The sequence below is a fragment of the Rhinatrema bivittatum genome, chromosome 4, assembly GCF_901001135.1.
Source record: "Rhinatrema bivittatum chromosome 4, aRhiBiv1.1, whole genome shotgun sequence".
Classification (NCBI taxonomy): domain Eukaryota; kingdom Metazoa; phylum Chordata; class Amphibia; order Gymnophiona; family Rhinatrematidae; genus Rhinatrema; species Rhinatrema bivittatum.
This window is the reverse complement of record NC_042618.1, coordinates 355,563,675-355,590,209: the sequence shown is the minus strand read 5'-3', so window position 1 is coordinate 355,590,209 and position 26,535 is coordinate 355,563,675. Positions and strand designations below refer to the sequence as shown.

The window sequence follows — 26,535 nt, the reverse complement described above, 5'->3', positions numbered from 1 at the left end:
CCTAATTTCAGGATTGCTGCTGTAGTGCTGTCATTTCCGTAAATCGGCCATTGAGTGGCAGTGGGGCTCCCTGTTACTGGCAGACCCTCGCCTCAGCAGCTTTACAGATGAAGGATTCCCATGAGAGATGAGACCACATCCGGTTTTTGTTTGCTTTTAGGAGAATTGCCATGACATTTGCTGTCTGGTTTTTAGGTTGTTGGGTTTTTTTTTAACCCTCTCCAGCTGTTGCTAACCTCTTCAGAACATCATCGCGCCTGTTACTTGGCAACATTGCTTCTGTGTGTCTTAATCCTAGCCCTTCTTTCGTCTTTATTTTTTATTTTATTTTTTTCTGTCAGAGTTATGCATCTTAAATTGCCAAATCGCATGATTTTAAATGTGTGATTCCTATGTGGCGGGGGTCTCTTGAGAATTAGTGCAGCAGTCTTCCCAATTTTACTGTAGTTCATAATGGTGGTAGCAGCTTAGTGGAGGAACTTTAATGGTGTTTGATATGAATCAGAATGATAAAGGAGGATCTTAATGATTTTATTTGGATTTTAAGTGCTTATTGAATTACTACAATAAAAAAGCATTAGTACTAATTAGTGCTTTAAAAACTGATTTATTTGTGCTTTTTCCTTTTCCATGTCTATGAAAATAAAACATAGTAAATCAGGTCCTAAATTAGCTAATTGTGAAAGCAGAGAACATATGCTTAAATTAATCTTTGAGGTGCACAGGAGGCAGCTACCTTATGCTCGCTGTCATATCCTTTCTGATGGAGCTAATTTCGTTCACCATCATATTGCACAAACAATTTTTATTTCCTACTTTTTAGCATGTTGCTGTTTATCAGATGTCTATAAATAAATGGTTATTGTCAGGATAAAATCTCCACCATGGGCACCCTGTATTGATTTTATCACCGTTTCCTCCTTCCTACATGTATACTTACACAGATCCCTCCCCAGACAGTTACCAGCTCTGAATTTGCAGCCTGTTACTGCTTTGGGTAATTTTGTAATATTCCGTTCACACGTTCTGCTTTCTTCCTATTTTATCTTACTCTCAGGCCGATACAGTAAGAATCGCAGGAGAGCAGGTGCTCCGGGTTGAGTGCTCGCTCTCCCGACGCGTGCCCAGCCACCTCTGCTGGACATGCGATTCTTTCTTTAAATGAGGGGTTGCGCTAATAAGGAGGCGCTAGGGACAATAGCGCATCCCTAGTGCCTCCTTATTAGCGTAGAGGTGACTGTCAGCAGGTCCCGACAACCGATGCTCTATTTTACTGGCGTCGATTTCTGAACCCACTGACAGCCACGGGTTAGGAAAACGGACGCCAGTAAAATTGAGCGTCCGTTTTTCTAAACTGCTGACTGGCAGGCAGATTTTTTTTTTTTTTTTTTAATTTTTGGTTCCTCCGACTTAATATTGTTAGGATATTAAATTGAAGGGTATACAGAAAAGCAGTATTTTTCTGTTTTTCTGTACACTTTTCTGGGTTGCGTAAAATGTGTGGCTTGGCTGCACATTTTACTTTCAGTATCCCGGGGACTAACTAATTGCCTCATCAACATGCATTTGTATGTGATGAGCGCTATTAGGGGCGGGTTTTAAACCCCCTGCTCGCGTAAATCCGGCCGGATTTACGCGAGCAGGGCCCTCCCGCGCCGGCGCGCCTATTTTGCATAGGCCGCCGGCGCGCACAGAGCCCCGGGACTCGCGTAAGTCCCGGGGTTTTTGAAAAGGGGCGTGTCGGGGGCGTGTCGTAGTGTTTCAGGGCGGGGCTGGGGGTGTGGCGCCGGCCCGGGGGCATGGTCGAGGCCTCCGGACCAGCCCCCGGGTTGGATGATGGCGCGCCAGCAATCCGCTGGCGCGCATTGAATTACATCTGCTTTGGGCAGGCGTAAATCACGAAATAAAGGTAAGGGGGGGGTTTAGATAGGGCCGGGGGGGTGGGTTAGGCAGGGGAAGGGAGGGGAAGGGGAGGGCAGGCGAAAAGAAAGTTCCCTCCGAGGCCGCTCCGATTTCGGAGCGGCCTCGGAGGGAACGGAGGCAGGCTGCGTGGCTTGGCGCGCGCAGACTGCCCAAAATCGGCAGCCTTGCGCGTGCCGATCCCGGATTTTATAGGATACGCGCGGCTACACGCGTATCTTATAAAATCCAGCGTACTTTTGTTTGCGCCTGGTGCGCCAATAAAAGTACGCGATCGCGTATTGTTTAAAGATCTACCTCTTAGTTTTCGGGGGTGCTGGCCGCCATTTTTGACACGCTAAACCCCTTACTGTATAAGGGATAATTGGCCACGCATTTTTGACGTGAGTCTATCGCATGCTAAACAGTGCACTCGGCCGAGCGCACCGTACTATATCGGCCTGTCTGTGTTCTGAATCAAGAGAGAGGTACAAGGTGAATTTCAAGGCCCTTAGAAGTATATTCTAACTTCTAGCATAGACCTTGATTGTTTTTCCCCTGTCCTTAATTAGTGTATTGGTCTGCTTACCCTGAGAACAATAATTTTTTATTATTTAAGTCAATATTTAGCCTATCCTGATGAAATTGCACAGGTCGGATTACAGTAAAACATACATAATCCAATACACATTAAAATTGCAATATAACATAAAAGAAAAAATACAACAGCAGTATCAATAGTAATTAAACAAGGCTCCAAAAAATTAGAAAGATATTCCTGAATTTTTCCCTGACTAATTTTCAGTAAATAAGTTTCCAAAGCTCACTTGAAGGATATTGGATCTGGTACAAGGCACACCAATTGTGGAAGTTTATTCTACTGATTCAGTATTGTGCAGGAAAAATGCACGCCTTGAGAGTGCAATAGGTGAAAAGGCACATTGCATACTAATCTGCCCGTCTAACAGTCAGGGTCCAAGTCATGCAAGACCTTAAACGCCCTAGTCGAAACCTTAAATCAGTTGAAGCTGGTTAGAATTGGTGTAACATGATCTCTTAGCTTAGTCTGAATTTTGTAGCAAGCGCAAATGTCTTCTTGTACTTTTTGATGATACCCCTGAATACAAGACGTTGCAGTAGTCTGTGGGTGCCATAATAATCACGTACACAATTTTCACAAAGTCTGGGTAAAAAAAAAAATGGCTGAATTCTTCTTGGCTGATGCAAGTAATAAAAATCTGTCTTCACCATGGAGGTTTAGACACAGAGTCTCCAGACCTGATCTTTGACTTGGATCACAAACCTGTCCCAGCATACAGACTTCTGTACTGTTATCCATCTGGATCCAAAGTCACTCATTCTCTTTTGGGGATTAAGTTTTAATCTGCTCTCGTCCATCTACAGATTGATGTTACTCAGGCATTGGTTTATCCTCCCCAAAGCTCCCGAAGAAATATAAAGCTGGATGTTATCCACAAACATTTGGAAACTTATGCCAGCATCCCAGTAATCCTAGATAATGGCTCCATATAGACATTAAAAAGGAGTGGTAACCAGTTTGTGAATGCTCATTCCCATCATACCTAGGAACAAAGTGTACTGCATACCTTAAAAAAACCCAAATAGAGCTCCTTTACTGACATAGAGTACAAGAGTGGCACAGCAGATTGTGTCCGTTTTATGGAAACTTCTTGCACCATTGGAATCTTTTTTTTAGCTGGGAGTTACCCATTACTCTCCTTCATGTATGTGGGATGTTCCTCAGCCCGGTGACAGGAGAATCCTAAGTTACCGTCCAGGTGTGTTCCTGCTGTTTTGCCAGTGAGCACAAGGACTGGAACCTGTTTTTCTATTCTTATGATTTTTTTGGTTTTTCATTTTTGTTTAAATGCTAATGGTTATTGATTTAGATGCCTTTAAAAAATTTCCGATTACCTATTGTGCCTGGAAAAATTTTATTTATATACTTAGATATCTGTATATATAATAAAATGCCTAGATTCAAGCTGTCAATCTAAAGCAGCCTTTCCTGCTGGCGAGGGCTTTGTCATATTATGTTGTAACCGAGGCTTGCTGTTGCTTTCTGGGTGTTTTGAGAGTTTAGGATTTATAGGCCTAATGTAGGCATCTGGTAATATATCACTTTTTGAGGAATTAAAGATTTTTTTGGATACTGGTGTATTTGCTGTCTTGGCATCAGGGGCTTGCCTGACCTGTGAATCTAAGCCATTGGTAGCATTTGGTGTACGCTACAATGGGTTAAGCTGAAAGATACAAGTCTCCGTAAGAGAGGAATAAGAAAAAAAAATGAGGAGGTTTGACTCTTCTGTTACATAAACCATTTATAGATGCCCCAGGGCGCATTATTGGTGATTATTCTGAGATCTCCCCCACCCCTCATGTAATCCATTGTGCATGGGGACAAGTACTGCGGGACAAGATTTTATTTATTTATTTATTTAAAACATTTTTATACCGATATTCTGTATTCAATTATACCGGTTTACAATAAAACAAAATTAGAAAAAATAAGAAAATACAATCAGAATAAAACACAAATATATTAGAATAAAACAAATTCAATCAAAATACACTAAATAAAATAACATTAATATCATGCCACTATAAAATTACATTAAGCACATTGCAATCATCATTATCGCCTGGTGTTAATTATTGTGCTGCATCTCCAAAAGCCTGCTGAAATAATCAAGTTTTCAAGTCCTTTTTAAATGTCTGATAGATAGCAAAACAATTTTGACTCTAGCACCGTCTTTCAGCTGATGGAGCTGTTGCATGCGCAAGGTGTGGTGTGAGGACATGAAAGAGGATTAAGTAGTCTTCATAAAATACATTTTTCTTTTTTTTTTTTTTTTTTGATTGGGGGTTAAACTTCTTGAGAAAGACCGTGTATTGTTTTCTTTTTTGCATTTTCTCAGCCTCTGTATGTATGTGTGTTTTTTTTTTCAATAGATCAGAGAGAGTGCGGCCCAGAGCAGACATGTTCTTCAGCAGCACTTCTGTGACCTGAAGGGGACGCTCCTGAAGCTGCTGGACGAGCGCTTGGTGTTGCTGCTGCAGCAGGTGGACGCCATCGAGCAGGAGAATATTAAGCCGTTGGACGATTGCCAGAAGCTGATAGAACATGGAGTCAGCACGGCGGATGACCTTGTCCGTGAAGGTGGGAGACGAAACACAGAATCTAATGGCAGATAAAGACCATAAGGTCTGTCCAGTCTGCCCAATATTATTCCTGCTGTGCGTAGACCCCAGTTGATCTCTGTTATTCTTCTCACTTCTTTGCAAATAGGGATTCTCTGTGCTTATCCCAAGCTTTCTCGAACTCCGTTACTGTTTTTGTCTCCACCTATAGGCCATTCCATTCATCCATCACCCTTTCCTTGAAGAAATATTTTCTAATGATGATGCTCATTCAATAACCTCCTTGTTCTACCGCAGGGGTGGCCAATTCCAGTCCTCGAGAGCCATAAACAGGCCAGATTTTCAGGATATCCACGATGAATATGCATGAAATAGATTTGCATACAATGGAGGAAGTGCAAGCAAATCTATCTCATGCATATTTATCATGGATATTCTGAAAACCTGGCCTGTTTATGGCTCTCAAGGACCCGAGTTGGCCACCCCTGTTCTACAGCATTCTTTCCTCTGAAAAAGGTTTACTGCTTGTGTATTATTTATACTTTTAAGATATTTGAATGCTTTTGCATTTCCCCATCTCTCCTCTCCTCCAAGGTCCTTCATGAATATGCATGAGATGGATTTGCACACACTGCCTCCTTCGTTTGCAGATCTATCTCCTGTATATTCAATGTGGATATGCAGAAAACCTGGCCTGTTTGTGACTCTTGAGGACAGGAGTTGGCCACTCCTGCCGTACAGGGTTTCCAACATGCTTGGAACCAGAGCTGGCGTCTGTTAGTTGCAAAGCTTTTCTTTGCAACTACCGTGTTTTATATCCCCTCCCAGCTTACAGTTTTAGCCCAGTCATTGCAGTGATAGTCCTGGATCAGGGACCTTGCATACGGGCTCCTGCCAGAACCTTGCAATCCTGGGCTCTAAGTCTGGTCACTGTGTTTCACTATTGTGCAACAACCATTAGCTCCACATTGATATCTTTTTGCACGGCCTGTGATGAAGATCTTGTCATGTCCTTAGTAAAGAAAGACTAAAGAGGTTAGGACTTTTCAGCTTGGAGAAGAGACGGCTGAGGGGGGATATGATAAGAGGTGTTTAAAATCATGAGAGGTCTAGAACGGGTAGATGTGAATCGGTTATTTACACTTTCGGGTAATAGACTAGGGGGCACTCCATGAAGTTAGCATGTAGCATATTTAAAACTAATCGGAGAAAGTTCTTTTTCACTCAACGCACAATTAAACTGTGGAATTTGTTGCCAGAGGATGTGGTTAGTCCAGTTAGTATAGCTGTGTTTAAAAAAGAATTGGATAATTTCTTGGAGGAGAAGTCCATTAACTGCTATTAATTGACTTAGAAATTAGCCACTGCTATTACTAGCAACGGTAACATGGAATAGACTTAGTTTTTGGGTACTTGCCAGGTTCTTATGGCCTGGATTGGCCACTGTTGGAAACAGGATGCTGGGCTTAATGGACCCTTGGTCTGACCCAGTATGGCATGTTCTTATGTTCTTAAAGAAGGACAGGGGATCCTTAATTGTGGCCATTGCAGAACTCTTATCTCTGATCAGGAGGTGCTTAGCTTTATTGAGATGAGATTCCAAGGTTATCAATCTTTTGTCAAGATCCCTACATTTTTTCGCAACATAAGAGATATCACCTCAGAATACTGCTTTTGCCGTATACCAATATAAAATAGGATCATCCTTGTGTAAGGCATTATGATGCTCACAAGTTTTCCACTTAGATTTAATGTAATCTTGAAAATGTGGCTTAGAGGCTAGAAAATATGGGAATTGCCATAAACGGCCCAGATGGTCCCCATTGCTTCTAGTCATATGAGTCCATATTGGCACATGATCTGATAAGTTGATATCACTCTTAGCCAAATCAGTGACATAAGAAAATATACCCTTGGAGATCAAAATGTAATCAATCCTGGAGTATAAAGAATGCGCCTTTGACAAATGAGTGAAATCCTTCTCTTGAAGACAAAGAAGCCTCCACCAGACTCAGACCTTCCTCCAAAAATGCAGTCCCTCTATCAGCTCGTATTTTTTGCCCCTCGGTTGTATGAGATCTATCCAATTTTGGATCACAAACTAGTCATTATGCCAGAAAACAGAATTTCAAACATGAACTGAAAACATGGCTCTTTAGAAAAGCTTATGGTTTAACATAAAATACAAATATACTGATAACTTCAATGTCAGTATAAGAGATAATAGTAGCAAAGTGATCAATAAATAATGAATGATGTAAAGTGTATAGGTAGCAGAATTGGAATTCGCATTTACTGTAATACCGACTTTGAAAATATACAAATATGAAGTCTATAAATCTGCTGTCATGGCGACCAAGAATATGTATGAATATGAACAAGAACATATAACGGCCATAATGTTGACCTAAATTATGAATGCTGACACAGAATGTGATTGTTAACGAAGAATATGAAAGGCTGATTTTGTAAACAGTTGTGATCTTATTCTGGATCGACGGTATATATAAAACCTAAATAAATAAATTTAAATCTCCTCCCACCACCAAACCATCATCTAAATAGAGGAGAAGATGTTGAAAAATTTCCACAAAAAAGGAGTGGTCATAATTGTTGGCAGCATAAAGATTACACAATATCAATGATTTACGGTATAATTCAGCAATCAAAATCACATAATGGCCCTTGGGATCTACAATTTCTTGATTGATCACAAAAGGAAGATTTTTTTGAATTAGAATGGCTACTCCAGCTGATCTAGTAGTGGCCGAAGCATACTTGACTTCACCAAACCACCATCTCTCTTTTGATGTTCCAGAACACTCACATGGGTCTCTTGCAACAGAGCAATATCTGCCTTTCTTCATACATTCTATTATCTTAACATCAGATTGAGACATTTAGCCACCCATTAAAACAAGGGTATAAGAAGCAGTATAAATAAATATGTCATGAAAAGTAAGAGGCCCTCCTAGCTCAAGCCTCCTCTTAAGAACCAACCCAATAACTCCAATCTGCTTACAGCCTGGAAATATGAAAATCAGTATTGGAACTTCTTCTACTGCAATTACCCAAAACATTTTACCCCCTCAGGTACCCTAATACCCTCCCCTCCCTGTGGCAACCATACCCTTAAAGGAGATCACTTTTGTGTGTAAGACAACCCCTCCCTCCTCCCGTCCCTCACCACCTTATGTCCTAAAATTGCATAAGCCTCGCAAAACAAAAGGCAAGGATCAGGATGAAAAAAATTGAAGCATAATTTTTTTAAATTTAATTTTTATTAATTTTTAAACAAATTACAAAGCATTTAAAACTTTGAAACATTATGTATCATGTTAGAACAAAGAAATCAATATTAGTTCACAAACTTATGCACACCACAATATATGCTTCCCAAACACTTTACAACATATTAGACCCCAAACAGAATGCGGGGGTGGTGCATTGCAAATTAAAGGAGATTATAAAGGAAAAAACGTATATATCCGAAATTTTTAGGCGTCCAGAGTGTGCAGCGATTTGCTAAATGACATCAATAATTACTTCTTTAAGAAAGTAGAGCTCTTTTTGCTTCAACAAAGTTTTTCAGTTGCTCAGGATGGTAAAATATATAGCTGCTGTTCTCACATTTTACCACAAATTTGCACGGGAACCGTAGCATATATGATGCTCCCAAAGCTATTACATCTGGTTTCAAAGCAAGAAAATTCTTTAGTTTGCGTTACTTTTGTAAAGTCTGGGAATATTCTTATCCAAGATCCCATAAAGATTTCATTGATCTTTTTAAAATATGCCCTCATGATTACCCCTTGATCAATTTCATTAAAGAAAGTTATTAATAGCGTTGTCCTTTCAGCTATCTCGTAATCGGAGGATTCCAGAAAATCTGTTAAATTTTCCATTACATTCTGTGGCATTTGTTGTCTTAGCTGTATTTTCCGAACTGGCAGGAAATAAACTTTTTTTTAAGGGTGGGATCTTTTCCGGAGCGATTTCCAATACTTCAGATAGGTAACGATTTAAGGTAATTTTAGGGATTTCTCCAATCACCCTTGGGAAGTTTATTATTCTTAAATTTAAGTGCCATAGGGAGTTTTCGATATTCTCAATTCTTCTGTTTACTGCCCCACAATCCTGGATTATATTCACTTGGACTTCCTTAATTTTCTTCACATCATTTTCCAGATTTATAATTTTTTCTGATGTCTCCAATCTATGTCCCTCAAAGTTCTTATTTAACATTTCCAACTGTTGAGAAACAGAGTTTATCTTCACTGAACAATCTGAAACAGACTTTGCTAAAGCTGAAGTTAGACTCCAAAGCGAGTCCAAGGTTACTACCTCCGGTTTTGGAGTGGTTACACTTAAATTAAGTGACTGTCCTGGGCTTACCCCTTCCTTCTCTCCTTGGCTCAGGCCACTTCCAGTTGTCGTCTCTTTGATATTCACAGGAGGCATAGGGGTTCCCATCAAATTGGCCCCCTCAATTTGGATGTCTCGCAGCTCCCCACTGGGGCCCGAATCCAAACGCGATGTCTATGTTCCCCACTCTGCCGGAGGTAGCCGGATGTCGAGCGGGCTGAGGGATAACTCTTCTGAGGTCGGATCACATTCTCCTCCCTGTGACCCAACAACCGGACCTCTCAGTTCCTTTTTCGCTGCTCCTTCGATACACTGCGTGATGGTCTTCTGTCCTGTAGACTGCGAAGGAGTAGAGGGGTAAGTCCTTAGCTTTCCTTTTCGTTTTAGAGGCATTTTTTTACCATGGAAAAAGTTCCAAACCCAAATCACGGGAGCAGCTTCACAGCGTTACCTCTCTGGACGCCATCTTGACTCCATCCCCTCAACTGAAGCATAATTTAACAGGTTAAGCATTAACAGATCCGTTCAGTCACAAGGTGCAAAAATCTATGTATAACCAGATTTCTTTTACAGAGTACCTCAGTTTGATGAAATCCAGATTCAATGATTAATATTAAACTAGTTCAAGGGAAAAATCAGTTCACCCATCTGATCCTAGCTGACTGCTGCTTGTCTTTTTTTCTAATCCTTCTACAAAACGTTTGGCCTCTGTGACTGAGTGGAACCATTTTACTCCATCAGCATGAGCCACTCTAAGTTTGGCAGAATAAAGTAGGGCTCAGCGAATGCCCATCGAAAGAAGCTTTGAACAGAAAGGCGTAAACTCACGATGTTGGGCTGACAATTTTGCTGAATAATCCCGAAAGACAAGGATTTTGTTTCCGTTGTAGCTCAGTTGTCTCCACGCTCTGAGAGACTGCATGATTTCTACCTTCTGCGAGAAGTTAAGCAGTCGGGCAATAACCGCACTTGGCCTGTCTACATTATCTCTGAGAGGGCCTAGCCCGTGGGCCTGTTCAATACGCAGCTTACCATCCATTCTGGAAAAATGAAGCTCCTGGGGCAACCATAACTCCAGAAAGCCCGTCAGATCTCTCCCTCAAGGATTCTGGCAGTCCAATGAACCGTAGCTTATTGCGGCGAGACCTATTTTCCAGGTCTTTTAGCCACTTGTCATGTTTGTGCAGGGCTGCTTGGAGCTCAGCTACCTCCGTCTTGGACTGGTGCAAGGTGTCCTGCGTGTCCGACACACGTTGTTCTACCTCTATAAAGCGGCGTTTGAACCCCGTCAAGGTAACTGAGACTTCATCATGTTTGTTGAAGATTCTTTTTAACTCCGGTTCCAATGCGTCTGTAACCGCTGTCTTTATTTCAGTGATCGCCACATTTTGTACTACTCCATGCTCTGCAGTAGGACGGGCGTTCGCCATTTTGGAATCCTTCAATTTTGGATTATCTTTCTCTTTCTTAGCCAGACAGGTCGACATACTCGTTATGATTCAGCAGAATCTGATTTTAGATATTTTCACCCATTGTATAAGATGCCTTGGTCGCCAGAAAATATAGCCAGAAGGAGGTAGATGAAGCGTGAGAAATCCCAAGAGAGAAAAACTACATCTCTCCCCTCTCACAACACCACATGATCCTGGGTTGAGTTGTTTTAAAGATGTTGCAGGATGGGCTCTGCAGCCACGGCACACCAGTTAGAAAAGTCTGCTCTAAATTACGTGTATCGTTTGCTAACAAGCAAGTTGTGAATACAAAGAGAAATGAAAATATAAATAAAAAACACACTTTAAAATGTCTGAATGTGAATGCCAGAAGTTTAAACAGTAAGATTAGTGAGTTAGAATGTATGGCATTATGAGGATACATCTATATATATATAAACAGTAGGTGAAACCATTTAGCTATTCTGGATCATTGGTAATCACTAATGATCATGTACTAACTAGACCAACAACATACATCCATGTGATATCTCTTGTCTTATGTGATGCTCCCTATAACTTTCCATCAACTTGTGACTTTTGACAAATGACCATCATAATAGGCTTCATCGTTTTAGCCGCACGCATGTTATAAAATCCGGGGTCGGCGCGCACAAGGGGGTGCACACTTGTGCACCTTGCGCACGCCGAGCCCTAGGAGAGCCCCGATGGCTTTCCCCGTTCCCTCGGAGGGAACTTTCCTTCCGCCCTCCCTACCTTCCCCCACCTTCCCCTAGCTAACTTGCCCACCAGCCCTACCTATATCCCTCCCAACTTAATTTTTTTATTTACGTCTGCCGGCCGAGTGCCGGCACTCGATCCCCGGGCCCAGTGGCAGTGGAGAGGCCTCTGGCTGCCCCCGGACCGCCCACGCCCCGCCCATTTTTTCAAGCCCCGGGACTTAACACATGTCCCGGGGCTTGTGCGCATTGCCGGGCCTATGCAAAATAGGCTCGGCGCGTGCAGGAGCGGGTTTTCGGGGTTACGCACGTAATATACGCACGTAACCCTTTTAAAATCCGCCCCTATGTGCACATTCTGTCTCATACAGCCATTCTTCCCCCTCCCCCACTATCATTACCATCTGACCATTCCTCTCCCCTCCCCCACATACACCCTGGGGGGACCGACGCAATAAGATGCGCACGGAAAACAGGCATCAGTTATTGCCTTGTATTTTGATGTATCATCAGCATTTGATACTGTGTGTCATGCAGTATTATTGGAGCGACTAGAAGCAATTGGAATTAATGATGGTGTTCTAGCATGGTTTAGCCCTTTTCTTGAATCTAGAAAACAGCAGGTCCTTTTGCAAGGTGTTCATTCCTGTTGGTTTGAAACCCCCTGTATGGTTCCGCAGGGTTCAATTTTAGCTGCAGTGTTGTTTAATATTTACATGAGGCCACTATGTTCCTTGCTTGAATCGCAGTCTATAACTTTTAGTCTCTATGCTGACGATCTGCAATTGTATTTTCCTGTAAAGAGCGACTTGTCAGCTAACTTAGCTCACATTGCAGACTGTGTGCAGCTTATTAATAACTGGATGCAAAGGAATCATCTGTTACTGAATGCTCGCAAAACTGAAGCAATGTGTTTTTTCCGTGACCCGGATTATTTAAATAAACACAACATTGTTTCTTTGTCGTTACCGGATATTGATATCCAGTTTTCAAACTGCGAAATCTGGGTGTAAGTTTTGACAGTCGGCTTACTTCTAAGACCCACTTACAGAATATTTTGAAGGGGGGGTTATTTTAAACTGCGGTTGCTATGCCATTTGAAATATGTACTCGATAAGGATGATTTTCGGACCATTGATCAGGCTTTTGTAGTGTCTTCTGTAGATTACTGTAATTCTCTTTTTATTTGCCTGCTTGTTGTGCCATTGAGAGCCATGCAGGACTTGCAAAACTCAGCTGCTTGGTTGATATTTGGGGGAAAGCGATGTGACCATGCTACCCCTTGGCTTAAGGAACTTAATTGGCTCCCTGTAAATTTTAGACTGAGGTTTAAATTATTATTACTTGTTTTTATGGTTTTGAGATTAAACGGTTTCTCTCACCTGGCCGATCAGTTACAGCAATATACTCAAAGGTGTAATTTACGCTTTGCTGATAGGAGTCTTTTAGTGATTCCATTTATTAATTATGCTTGATTACAAGAAACATGCAATAGGTCATTCATGGTTGCTGGGCCAACCTTATGGAATGCCATACCTGGGGCATTGCGAGCTTTTGAAGACAAAGATATTTATTTATTTATTTATTTATTTAGGATTTTTATATACCGACCTTCTTAATACACGTATCAAATCAGGTCAGTTTCCAAAGAACAAAACTGTCGCGGTTAAGGCGTTACAATAAACAGAGTTTCTGAACATAGGAACATCAATAAATATTACATAGGCAACAGTAACTCGACAAAGTAACGTGGATAAATATGGGTACTGGCTAAATAGGGGTAGTGTAACTTGGGATATACAGTTAATAGAATAAAGTGTAGATGGGCGCAAACATGAGTAGTGCAAGAGCTCAACGAACTAATGCATCAACAGAAGAGTGTATTCAATACAGGTGGACTGTCCAGATCATGGGTGGTCGAGGAACTTGTGGTGGACTATTTTGTTCTTTGACCGGTGTCAGCATGTTCTTGTGATTCTGGATAGGCTTGCCGGAAGAGCCATGTTTTTAGGTTTTTCTTAAAAGTTAGATGGCAAGTCTCTTGGCGTAGATCCGGCGGTAATGAGTTCCAGAGAGTGGGCCCGGCTGTGGAGAGTGCTCGTTTTGTAAGTGAAGTTTTCATCGGGGGAGCATATAAGGAACCTTTGTAGTTGTATCTGATGGGTCTTTGTGATGTATGAGGGCGGAGTTGCGAGTTTAGATTTAGATGGGCGATGCCCATAATATCCTTGTGAATCATTGATAGTGTCTTGAAGGTAATTCTGGCTTTTATAGGAAGCCAGTGAAGGCTGTGAAGAATAGGTGTGATGTGGGCTCTTTTATTTGTGGTTTTTTTTTTGATATTTTATTTGATATTTATTTGATATTTAGAAAGCTTCTTAAGGCACATTTGTTTGTTTAGGTGTGTCCTTTAATTTGATTTTAATATTATTGTTTATTATTTAATGTATTTTGTTATGTAAATGTTTTGTTGTTTTTACTTTGTTGTATTTTTTATTAATTTTTATTTTAACTGTTTGTATTACTTTACTACTGTTGTAATCTGTCTAGCACATCTTCTGTTATAGATGGAATAGAAACACTTTTTAAATAAAATAAATACTCAGAGAGTGCCTGTTTTCCTAAAGTGTGAACAGCTACATCCCCTGGGCAACTGATGCAATGAGAGGCAGCGTTAAAAAGGGTGCGCTAATGGAGACAATAAATAACGATGACAAAATCCTATACCTAACTAATTTGACTTCAGAAAGAATCGCTCTACAGAGACTCTTCTTCAGTCAGTAATTGACCCTGTACTGCATGGCTTTGACTCCAACAAATCTTAATGTCTAATTCTGATTGACTTAACTGCTTCCTTCAACACCGTAGACCATAATCTTCTATGCCTCCAACTAAAAAACATAGGAATTGGAGACAATATCTTAAAATGGTTCCCCTTTCTTACTGACAGATCCTTCCAAGTAAAACTTGATAATCATCTTTCTGAAACTTTACAATGCACTACTGGCGTTCCGCAAGGATCCTCTCTTTCAGCAACCTTATTTAATATCTACTTGCTTCCCCTATGCAAATTGTTAACTAACCTTGGACTGAATTTCTTTCTGTATGAGACAATCTGCAATTCTTTATCCCTTTTACAAATTCCTTTGAGAAAACAATCTTATTTATTTATGAGTATATGATCACCATTAAACAAAACCTTTCTCAATTGAAACGCTCAATGAACCCAAAAAAAAAACCTGAACTAATCTGGCTAAGCAAATCCCCACCTAAAAGTATTCTCCCTAACATTGATCTAGGAAACTACCTTCTCTCTCCTGCAACTCAAGTAAGAGATCTTGGCATCCAAATAGATGAAAATTTATCCATGAAACCTCACATAAGCAAATTAATCAAATCTGGTTTCTTTAAACTACGAATACTAACCGTCTGAAACCCCTACTGACAGTATCAGATTTTAGAACTGTTATACAATCACTTATATTCTCTAACCTGGACTACTGCAACTCCCTACTCCTAGGACTTCTAGTCAATCACCTCAAACCTCTCCAAAATGCAGTGGCCAGACTCCCCCGTCTCTGATTGCTCTACATTGGCTACCCGTGCAATCCAGAATTAAATATAAAGTTCTGATAATAATTCACAATAACTTGAATCCTAATAATGAACTGCTAGGAATAAATTTTAATCCTTATACTCCTGCACGTTCTCTTAGATCCCTCGACAAAGGATTACTTGAAATTCCTACTATAAAAAAACTACTACCTAAAACAAACGAGAGACAGAGCTTTATTAATAACTGGCCCTATTCTCTGGAACTCATTACCAGAAAACCTTCGAACTTCTACTGCCACCAAGAAATTTAAACAAGAACTGAAAACCTGGCTTTTCAACAATGCCTTCTCTTTATCTCTGTAACTAAAGCTCACACTTAATTTCTTGATATTTTCCCAATTATCATCTAGTTTATGTCTACCTTTCAACTCTACATCAGTTCTTTTTTGTTAAATCTTATACACCATTATGATCTAGGGCAGTGATGGCCAACCTTTTGAGCTCAGTGTGTCAAAATTCATAAAAAAACCGAGCATAACTCGGGTGGTGTGTCACCTCTAGAAAAATCCATAATTTTGTGATATTTGTAGCTCTAATCAACAAAGTTATAATTTTAATATATTTATTTTATTTTATTTATTTTTAATTTTTATAGACCGAAGTTCTTGTAGGAACTACAAATCAATCCGGTTTACATACAACTTTTAAATGCCCAAAAAGAGTAGTGGGCTTTACATAGAACAGTTGAACAATAAAACAGGTAACAATAGAACTAACAATAATAAATAAATATACTGTATTTATTAATAAAGCAAAAACAAATAATTCTTTACCTTACCTGCTTAGTGACTTTTTTGTTGCTGAATTTCATTTGTTGCTGAATTTCATTGGCTTACCTTACCTGCTTAGTGACTTTTTTGAATTTCATTGGCTTACCTTACCTGCTTAGTGACTTTTTTGTTGCTGAATTTCATTTGTTGCTGAATTTCATTGGCTAAATCTTCAATTGAAGGTTGGTATTTCGTACACTTCAAGTCCAAGCAAGCGTTACAAACTTCATCTGTCAGTCGGTTTCTTTTATTGGCTCCCATTCATGTTCACAACACTCCCTCCCCATCTCCCAGGCATGCACCCATTCATTCTCACACACACAGACCCCCAGGCAGGCACCCATGCATTCACACACATACACCCCCAGGCAGAGTCCCATTCATACACATTCACACACTAAAGGTAGACCCCCCCTCTCTTTCTTTTGCCAGCAACCTCAGAACCTCTCTCATTCCTCTGCTGCCACTGTCACTGATGCCGCGTGGCTATTGCGGAGGTGCCGATTGCTGCTACTGACACTGAAGTCCATTCTGCTGCCTCCTCTGTGCAGGCCCCGTGGGCTTCCACTTTCTCCATGCTGATCTCGTACATTGTGAGATCCGTTGAGAAAGTGCTATTCTTGCACATTCCCAAAGAGTACATGTGCCAATCACTAAAAAGTACATTTTTTTTTTTTTTTTGCCTTTGCTGTCTGATCTTAGTTTTCTAATTGGTTGGTCACAGGCTTTTTTTTCACCTTCCCTTTCTTATTTTTTTGCCAATTCCTTTTATATTGTCTTTTTTTCTGTTTCTTTTTTCTCCATCTTCTTCCCTCAAACACACAGTCAGGTTCTCATTCTCACATGCATTTCTCTTTCTCACACACACAGGCTCTCACTGGCACATGCTCTCTCTCATACAATCATTCATACACACAGGCTCTCACTGGCACATGCTCTCTCTCATACAATCATTCATATACACAGGCTCTCACTGGCACATGCTCTCTCTCATACAATCATTCATACACACAGGCTCTCACTGGCACATGCTCTCTCTCATACAATCATTCATACACACAGGTTCTCACTGGCACATGCTCTCTCTCATACAATCTTTCATACACACAGGCTCTCACTGGCACATGCTCTCTCATACAATCATTCATATACACAGGCTCTCACTGGCACATGCTCTCTCTCTCTCTCTCTCACACACACACACACAGGCTCTCACATGCTGTCTCTGCAAACATTCAGGTCCTCTCTCTCAACTCACCTCATACACGCACTCTACGGGCCCTCGGCCTCTCTCTCACCTCTGGGCCTCCTCTTCGCGGGTCACCGCAGGTTGGGCTCTGCAGCGGCCCTGATCTTCTCGGGCCGCGGCAGCCCTGCTACCGGGCCTCTTCCTCTTCTTGGGCCGCTGCGACTTGGGATTCGCAGCGACCCGCGGCGGCTCCTCATCTTCTGCACGCGCTGATTCTCTTCCTCCTTCCTGCCCACGCGGCTCCGGCAACGTTTACTTCCGGGGCCGCACAGGCAGGAAGGAGGAGCATCAGCGCGTTGTCTTGAGCCTCATCGCTGCGACGCATGAGCCTCCCTGCGCCCGGGGGCATTGGTGGAGGGTAGGGGGAAACTAAAAAACACATTTAAAGGCTCGGCGCAGCTGAAAAAGAAAAGGCTCGGCGCAGCCGATAAAAAAAAAAATAAAATTCCTGATAGTCCTCGAAACGCTGCGCGTGTCAGCCAAAACGGCTCGGCGTGTCACCTCTGACACGCGTGTCATAGGTTAGCCATCACTGATCTAGGGATTCTCACTGGGAATGATGGTATATAAAAACATAAAATAAATAAATAAAATAAATAAATAGAGCATCTGTAGCGCTCAATAGTTTATTGCATCGGGCACCCAATTGCAGTGGGCACTCAATACGAGTAACTGCTTTGATCCCACTTCTTTTTTTTTTTTTTTTTTGCTATAATTCACTTCAGCATTCTCAGCAGAATATTAGGTGCTATGGACGTCCAAACTGTGTGGTGAAAAGTGTTTGTGTTTTTTTGTTTTTTTTTTAAATGAACTGAAAATATACAATTATTTTTCTCCACCAAAAGTAGTAATTTAAAGGGTCACAATGATACTAAGGGGAAGGACACACCTATTTTTTCATGAGCCCTTGATTGCAAGTTGACTTTATGCCACCTCCGAGGCTGGAGTTAAATTTGCCGCATTAAAACGCGTACATTGGGCACCCAGCATTTTACTGCATTGGGGTAATAGCTAATGTCCTCATCTACATGCAATTAATATCTGACTGGCGCTATTGAGTTAATCTCCTTACTGCATCCTGCGCTAGTCTCGCATGTCTAAAACGTGCATCCAACCTCGTGTAAACCTGAGAGCTAGGGTTGGGCGCACTTTATTGCATCAGCCCCTGGGACTTGGTGTGGAAAGGAGAGGGCTAGAAAGGGGAGGGTGTGTCGGGAACACTGAAAGGAGAAGGCCATATTGAGTATTCAGAGGGGAGTGTGTGTGTGTGTGTGTGTGTGTGTGTGTGTGTGTGTGTGTGTGTGTGTGCGTGCATACACACGGTGTGAGGAGATGGACAAAAAGGAGAGTGCAGAGGAGAAAGATTGCCCCCAGCCATACATACAAACATCCCCCCATCCACACCCCTTCTGTGCACATTTCCCCCACCCCACACAGCAGGGTTGGCGAGTGAAGCAAGCAGGGACATAGCCCCTAGTCAATAATAAAAAAAACAAAACATAAAATATAGCAACATAAAACAAACCAAAAACAAGCCATGAAACTGTCATAGCATAAAAACATAAAAACAACATTCTATTTTAATGAGACTTTGTGGGCCCCATGTGGTTCAAACTGGAAGATGGCTGGAGCAGTGCCAGGTGGGTGGAATAGAGAAACTTTTCAGAGATAGATAAATAAATAAATAAACTACATTCCTACACAGGGAGCTTATAGTAAATGTGTAACGTGTTCTGGTTGGTGTATAAGTGCATTGCTATATTTTGAAGTTAATTACTTGCCTTTCCAAATCTGAGCTCATGACAATTTATGGGTTTAGATACAGTTTGTAGGACTTACCCAGAGGCAATGGAGGATGAAGTAATTTGCCCAAGATCACAATAAGGATCAGTGAAAGTAGTGAGATTTGAATGCTAGCTTCCCTGGTTTTTATCCCATTGCTCATAACTGCTAGGATCCTCTGTTTGGGGGTGAAGATGTTCTTTCTATGAGATTATGTACTTATTTCTGTTTGATTCCAGGAGAAATTGCCGTAGACAGTGGAGAAGAGAATGATAAGCTGTGCACCTTTACAAAAAAGGCCTTGCACATTCAGCTGGACAGGTCAGAGCCTTATAATGAGAGTTTTGAACTTAATAATTTTATTATTTGCAATATGAAAGAATTAGATTGTTTCACTCAGGCTGCATTTCTAGCACACCTTATCCTGAGATCTTCAAGCACTTTGTAGACAGGATGCACGATTTATTTATGCAGTCAATTACTACTTATTACCCTTATCTCAGAAAGATGAACTCCAGAGCATGGGAGCTAATGTCACACATCAGCATCCTATTCTGTTCTTCATAGACACATCCATAATACCCCGTCAAGATCCTTTCTATTTTTATTTGTCATCAATCATTCCATACTTAAATGAAAAGGCTTTACTTGCTTCTGTTTTCTTTCTTCTTTTTTTTTTTTTTTCCTAATAAAAGTCTTTGATCAGGTTTAGTGGAAAAGATGGAAATAAGGGTATCTTCCTAGGGTTACCTACCAAGTCTCTAGGAAGTATGTGTGTATAAGTCGATGTGTGTGGAGTTTTGGGTTTTTTGTTTTTTTTAAATTTCTTGACACAATTTTTTACTTTGAGCTAACGCCAGAAAGGTGGATGGTAAAGTGACTAAAAATAAAATGTAACACGCAGGCTTGTCTCTTTAGTTTACCAGAAGTCCCCTCTCTGGTGGAAGTGCCTTGTTTATCGGCCCAGCTGGACGACTCTTTACTTACCGTAGTGAAGGATCGAATCCTTAACCATGGTACGATTGCATCTCAGCCGCCCGTGCAGATAGAGGAACTCGTTGAAAGGCCTGGAGGCATTCTAGTGCGCTGGTGTAAGGTTGGTACATCATGGCTTTCTTTTCGGGGGGGGGCTTTGATAAAAAGGGAGAACAGCCTAAAACAAAATCACGTCCTCTGCACACGCTTTTCTTCCCCGATTTGTTTTTTAATTATCTTTCTCAATGGAACCTTGTTTACTTGTGTTTACTTGTGTTTGAAAGCTATGAGCATGTAAAAAGTCATGTGATAGGTGGCAATGTCCTTTCGTGGACTGCAAACTGGCTAAAAGACAGGAAACAGAGAGTAGGATTAAATGGACAATTTTCTCAGTGGAAGGGAGTGGACAGTGGAGTGCCTCAGTGATCTGTATTGGGACCCTTACTTTTCAATATATTTATAAATGATCTGGAAAGAAATACGACGAGTGAGATAATCAAATTTGCAGATGACACAAAATTGTTCAGAGTAGTTTAAATCACAAGTAGATTGTGATAAATTGCAGGAAGACCTTGTGAGACTGGAAAATTGGGCATCAAAATGGCAGATGAAATTTAATGTGGATAAGTGCAAGGTGATGCATATAAGGAAAAATAACCCATGCTATAATTACACAATGTTAGGTTCCATATTAGGTGCTACAATCCAAGAAAGAGATCTAGGCGTCATAGTGGATAACACATTGAAATCGTCGGTTCAGTGTGCTGCGGCAGTCAAAAAAGCAAACAGAATGTTGGGAATTATTAGAAAGGGAATGGTTAATAAAATGGAAAATGTCATAATGCCTCTGTATCACTCCATGATGAGACCGCACCTTGAATACTGTGTACAATTCTGGTCGCCGCACCTCAAAAAAGATGTAATTGCGATGGAGAAGGTACAGAGAAGGGCTACCAAAATGATAAGGGGAATGGAACAGCTCTCCTATGAGGAAAGACTAAAGAGGTTAGGACTTTTCAGCTTGGAGAAGAGACGACTGAGGGGGGATATGATAGAGGTGTTTAAAATCATGAGAGGTCTAGAATGGGTAGATGTGAATCGGTTATTTACTCTTTCGGATAGTAGAAAGACTAGGGGGCACTCCATGAAGTTAGCATGTGGCACATTTAAAACTAATTGGAGAAAGTTCTTTTTTACTCAACGCACAATTAAACTCTGGAATTTGTTGCCAGAGGATGTGGTTAGTGCAGTTAGTATAGCTGTGTTTAAAAAAGGATTGGATAAGTTCTTGGAGGAGAAGTCCATTACCTGCTATTAAGTTCACTTAGAGAATAGCCACTGCCATTAGCAGTGGTAACATGGAATAGACTTAGTTTTTGGGTACTTGCCAGGTTCTTATGGCCTGGATTGGCCACTGTTGGAAACAGGATGCTGGGCTTGATGGACCCTTGGTCTGACCCAGTATGGCATTTTCTTATGTTCTTATGCTTGTCTGCTCTGCCTTGGCAACACTAAGTAATCCCCTCTGTCTGACCAGACCTGCTGTTACTCCTCCAGCATCTGCTTTAAAGGGCAGCACATCCCGTCTTACCATCCTTCATCTCTGCCTGGAATGTTTTCTCAGTCACCCAGCAGATGGAGCCCTTGTGCGTGCCACCTCCTGTTGGCTGCACTCTGTTTTATATAGTAACGGAGAAAAAAGACGGCAGATAAAAACAAAAAAAAAAGCCCATCTAGTCTGCCCAGCAGCAATTTTATGTGCATCTACCCAGAGACCAAATTCCCACATGGAACTCAACCCCCAATCCCATTGTGTAACCTTTGCGTGCTAATTATATTGCTTAGGCTTCTAAACTTCTGCCCTGCAGACACCGGAAATTCCTACAAAATTAGTGATTGGTGTGACACACAAGGGTTGCCAACTGTCCAGTTTTGGACCGGACAGCCAGGTTTTCAGACATTGTGTACAGTGTCTAGTCAGAAGTACCGACCGGACACTAAATGTCCGGTTTTGCAGGTGGATCCTCCTTTTTCCCCCACAGCCTCTTAGTTAGAGGAAGAGAAAGGCAGGTTGGAGCCTATCGGAGGAGAGCTGTGCTGTTTCCCTGCCTCCTTTCCCATCCTGTGATTGGACAGCATAGGGAGAATTGGTGGTGCACAGCACAGCCCTCAGCTCCCAGTGGTTCTGCAGATACATAGATACACTGTTTAGGCAGTTCACTGGCAGGATCTAAATATGTATGCAAATGAGGGGGTAGCAAACCCCCAACCCACCCCCTGGTCCTCAAGTGTCCAGTCCTGGTCTATGGAAAAGGTAACAGTGATGTGGAAATGTGACATGGTGACTGGCTGCATCAGGAGTGCTGAATTCTTTAATACTCAACATCTAAAAATCATATGCTTTTTTTTTTTTTTCATTTGTCTTTCAGCTTGGTCTTTTGTGTTCCCAGTTAAATGCCCAGAATACATATAGGTTCTGTAATAGAAATTACAATGGAATAAATTTAATAGCACACAGTTGAGCAGTGTTATTTAATGCACGGCCTCCAAACTGTTATTTCAGTCACCTGTTTGATGTAGTTCCCTGTGCAAAATGTCGTATGAAACATTTCTAGGAGCAGCTGTTAATATTCCTGCCACAGCCCCCTCCAGGCTGATGGTATAGTCTGGAGGCTACAACTCGGCCCTATGAAAGCAGGAGGCAGAGATGGGAATCCCAAACGTAAGCATCCTCAGACCTTCAGCAAGTAGCCTACTCCTGCCCCCATCCCCATCCCCACCTCCAAATTTCATCTTTGATTTCTAACCCCACTGTGATGGTGACTGGAATGGGTGTAACCTCTATTCCATCCCTGAGGTGGTTGCACCAGTAGCGTGGTCCCAGGAGGGCCCTATACCCCTCATTTTTGGCTTAGGGCCTCTTCTCTAGCAGCAGAGTCATACCCCATCTGTCAACCCTTAAAGATACAGGATTTAGAGGGCTCAGAGGCTTAGGGATCACTGCCAGTTCATCATCCCCTGCACCTTTAAGGTGCCCTTGCACTGGACCTGTAAAAGTTTGATAGCATCAAAGTCTTTGTTTACTTTTGGCAGGGAATTATTTATTCTTCCTCCTTTCTGCCCCTTCAAAGTTCAGGAATACCTGGGCTGGCTGGAAGACTATTTACATAATTGCTGTCCAGCAGCCTGAGAGATTAGCACTTTTATAAAAGTAGCTGCCTGAACCATGGAGGAAACAATGAAGAACATAAGAAGTTGCCATACTGAGTCAGACTGAGGGTCCATCAAGCCCAGTATCCTGTTTCCAACAGTGGCCAATCCAGGTTACAAGTACCTGGCAAGTACCCAAACATTAGATAAATCACAAGCTACTAATGCCAGTAATAAGCAGTAGCTATTTCCTCAGTCAACATAATTAATAGCAGTTTATGGTCTTCTCCCCCAGGAATTTATCCAAACCTTTTTTTAAACCAGCTACACTTTCTGCCTTAAACCTCATCCTCTGGTAATGAATTCCAGAGCTTCTTTGTACATTGAGATTAAATCCACCAGTTCCTCTAGTCTAGGCTGTTACTTTTTGGGAGTCTATGTACTAATAAAAGTTCCCAAATTTGTCATAACAAATAATATCAAGCACCGGCACAAAAGCCAAAACAAGCCCACCAACTTACTCCTGAAAGTTGCTCACCAAGAAGCAAGCGATCCCCATTTGGCTCTCTCCCCTTTGGCACTTAATCCGCCAGCGGCAGTCCACCCCTGCACCTCGCCTGCAGCAGTACAGAGCTGGAGAACACTGGGTCAATGACATAGTCCAAGACCCTCTCATTACTTCTGCAGGAAAAGTTCCCTAGGATCTCCCGAACCCTTGATGAAGTGTTGACTCTAATGGGGTACAGAGCAGGCTCATCAACCTGGATTGTAGAGAATACGACTATACAGGGGTTTTATTCGTATTCTCCACAAACCAGGGCATGGAGAGAGTACAGAGACAGGAGACAGTGTTTCCAGAAATTAAAAAAAATGGTTTTGTAACCGCTGATGTGAAAACCCTCATAGCATTGGGTGGAGGGCTAGCCACAGTGCTAACTTTTGTTTACCTTGGGCACCCCCTCCCCGAAAATTAAATTCAGTTTTGGCTTCAGTTCTGGTTTGCTCGCTTGTCTTTTTGTGCCTTGTCTTGAGGGATTTGTATTTAGAAGGGCAAAATCTCTTCCCTCCTTGTTTGCCATTTGTGCTTTCACAAACCAAAAACTGACCATAAGCGTCACCCTGATCTCAGTCTGGGGTCAGAGCCTAAGCATTTCTATAAATTGTAAAATTCACCAGGAAAACTGTCTTTTGGTTTCAGATGGTGAAGGAGCTAGGGCTGTTTTGACCCCAGGATACAATTTGGAACCTTGAACTAACTTGACACAGTAGTAGTAAGTGGGGTAAATCCCTGTTTAGCTAATATGAAGCTGCTTGTGCTGTGCTAGCATCTTCTTTACCTTTTCTGTGGACAACTGGACGCAAGCACTTAATGTTTTAGCCTGTAAGTCAAAGGAGATTCTGGACAACAGTTGGTCCTGTTTAGAGCTAGGTCTTTAAGAAATATTGGTGTTACAATGAGCTGATGTTTTGTCCTTCAAATTAAATCTCTCCTCAGAAGAAAATAAATTACCAAGGATTTATTAGGGCAGGGTTTCCCAAATCTAGTCTAGTGATCGCCCAACCAGTTGGGTTTTCAGGATATGTACAATGAATATGCATGAGAACATCTTTCAAAAAATGGAAAAGGGATTCAAATGAGGAAACAGCCTGAGCACTGGCAAGTTAGATGCAAAGCATTGATGATAAAGGCAAAGAGAGAATTTGAAAATAAGCTTGCCATTGAAGCAAAAGCTCATAATAAAAACTTTCCGGTTCATTTGAAGCAAAAAAGCCTGCGAGGGAGTCAGGGGTAAAAGGGGCACTTAGGGTAGACAAGGTCATAGCCGAGAGGCTAAATGCATTTTTTACTTGTCTTTACTGAGGAAGATATTAGGGAGATATCCATATCAGAAATTATATTTAAAAGTGACAATTCAAGAGGAATGGAATCTCTGTGAACCTGGAAGATATAATAAGGCAAATTGATAAACTAATGAGTAGCAAATGACCTGGACCAGATGGCATGCATCCCAGAGTGTTGAAAAAACTGAAAAATGAAATTGCAGGCATACTATTAGTAATTTGTAAACTGTCTTTAGAATTATCTATGGTACCTGAAGATTGGAAGGTTGCCAACATAATGTTAATTTTTAAAAAGGGTTCTGGGATGATCCAGTAAACTACAGACCAGTGAGCCTGACCTCAGTGCTAGGCAAAATGGTAGAAACTATCCTAAAGAACAAAATTATCAAGTACATAGTTAGTCATAATTTAATAGGTCAAAACAAACATGGATTTAGCTAAGGGAAGTCTTGCCTCACCAATCTGCTACATTTTTTTGAAGACATAAATAAACATGTGGCTAAAGGTGAGCCAGTTGATGTAGGGTATTTAGATTTCCAGAAAGTGTTTGACAAAGTCTCTCATGAGTGATTCCTGAGAAAAAAAAAAATCCTTGGGATAGGAGGCAATGTCCTATTGTGGACTGAGAACTAGTTAAAAAAATAAAAAACCCCAAAAACAGTAGAGCTAAATGGTCAGTGTTTCTCACTGGAGAAAGGTGGAGAGTGAAGTACACCAGGATCTGTTCTGGGACCACTGCTTTTTAATATATTTATAAATGTCTTGGAAATTGTAACAAGTGTGGTGATCAAATTTGCAGATGACACAATTATTCGAAATTGTTAAATCACAGGAAGATTGTGAGAAATTGCAAGAGGACCTTTCAAGACTGAGAGGCTAGGCATGCCAATGGCAGATAGGAAGAGTAACCCAAATTATAGCTACACCATGCAAGGTTCCACATTAGAAGTCACCAGTCAGGGAAAAGGATCTAGGCATAATTGTGGATAGTATGTTGAAATCTTCTGCTCAGTGTGCAGTGGTGGCAGTTAGGAAAGCAAATAGAATGCTAGGAATTATGAGGAAAGGAATGGAGAATAAAAGAGAGAATATCATAATGCCTCTCTGTTGCTCCATGGTGCGACCACATCTTGAGTACTGTGTACAATTCTGGTCACAGTATCTCAGAAAAGATATAGCAAAATTAGAAAAGGTATAGAGAAGGGTCACCAAAATGATAAGAGATGGATTGATTCCCCTATGATGAAAGGCTAAAGTGATTAGGACTCTTCAGCTTGGAGAATAGATGGCTGAGGGGAAATATGATAAAGGTCTATAATAGGGGTGCGCCAACTGGTCCTATGGGCCACCCCCCCCCCCCCCAGCCAGTCGGGTTTTCAGGATATCCTAATGAATATGCATGATATTTATTTGTATGTACTACCTCCTGTGTATGCAAATATTTCTCATACATATTCATTAGGGATATCCTGAAACCAACTGGCTGGGGGGGCCTGTAGGACCGGTTTGAGCACCCCGGTCTATAAAATGAGTGGAATGGAACAGGTAAATGCAAA

The 26,535-nt window shown here is 41.4% G+C and overlaps 1 protein-coding gene across 1 annotated transcript in view; it reads left to right on the top strand.

The window, feature by feature from the left end:
- Positions 1–26,535, top strand: part of CRLF3 (cytokine receptor like factor 3) — a 75,111-nt gene that overhangs the window by 24,809 nt on the left and 23,767 nt on the right. Inside the window, exons 2-4 of the mRNA XM_029600712.1 lie at positions 4,873–5,080; positions 19,252–19,333; positions 19,931–20,108. Coding sequence (XP_029456572.1) covers positions 4,873–5,080; positions 19,252–19,333; positions 19,931–20,108 — 468 coding nt within the window. The remainder of the gene's footprint in view (positions 1–4,872; positions 5,081–19,251; positions 19,334–19,930; positions 20,109–26,535) is intronic.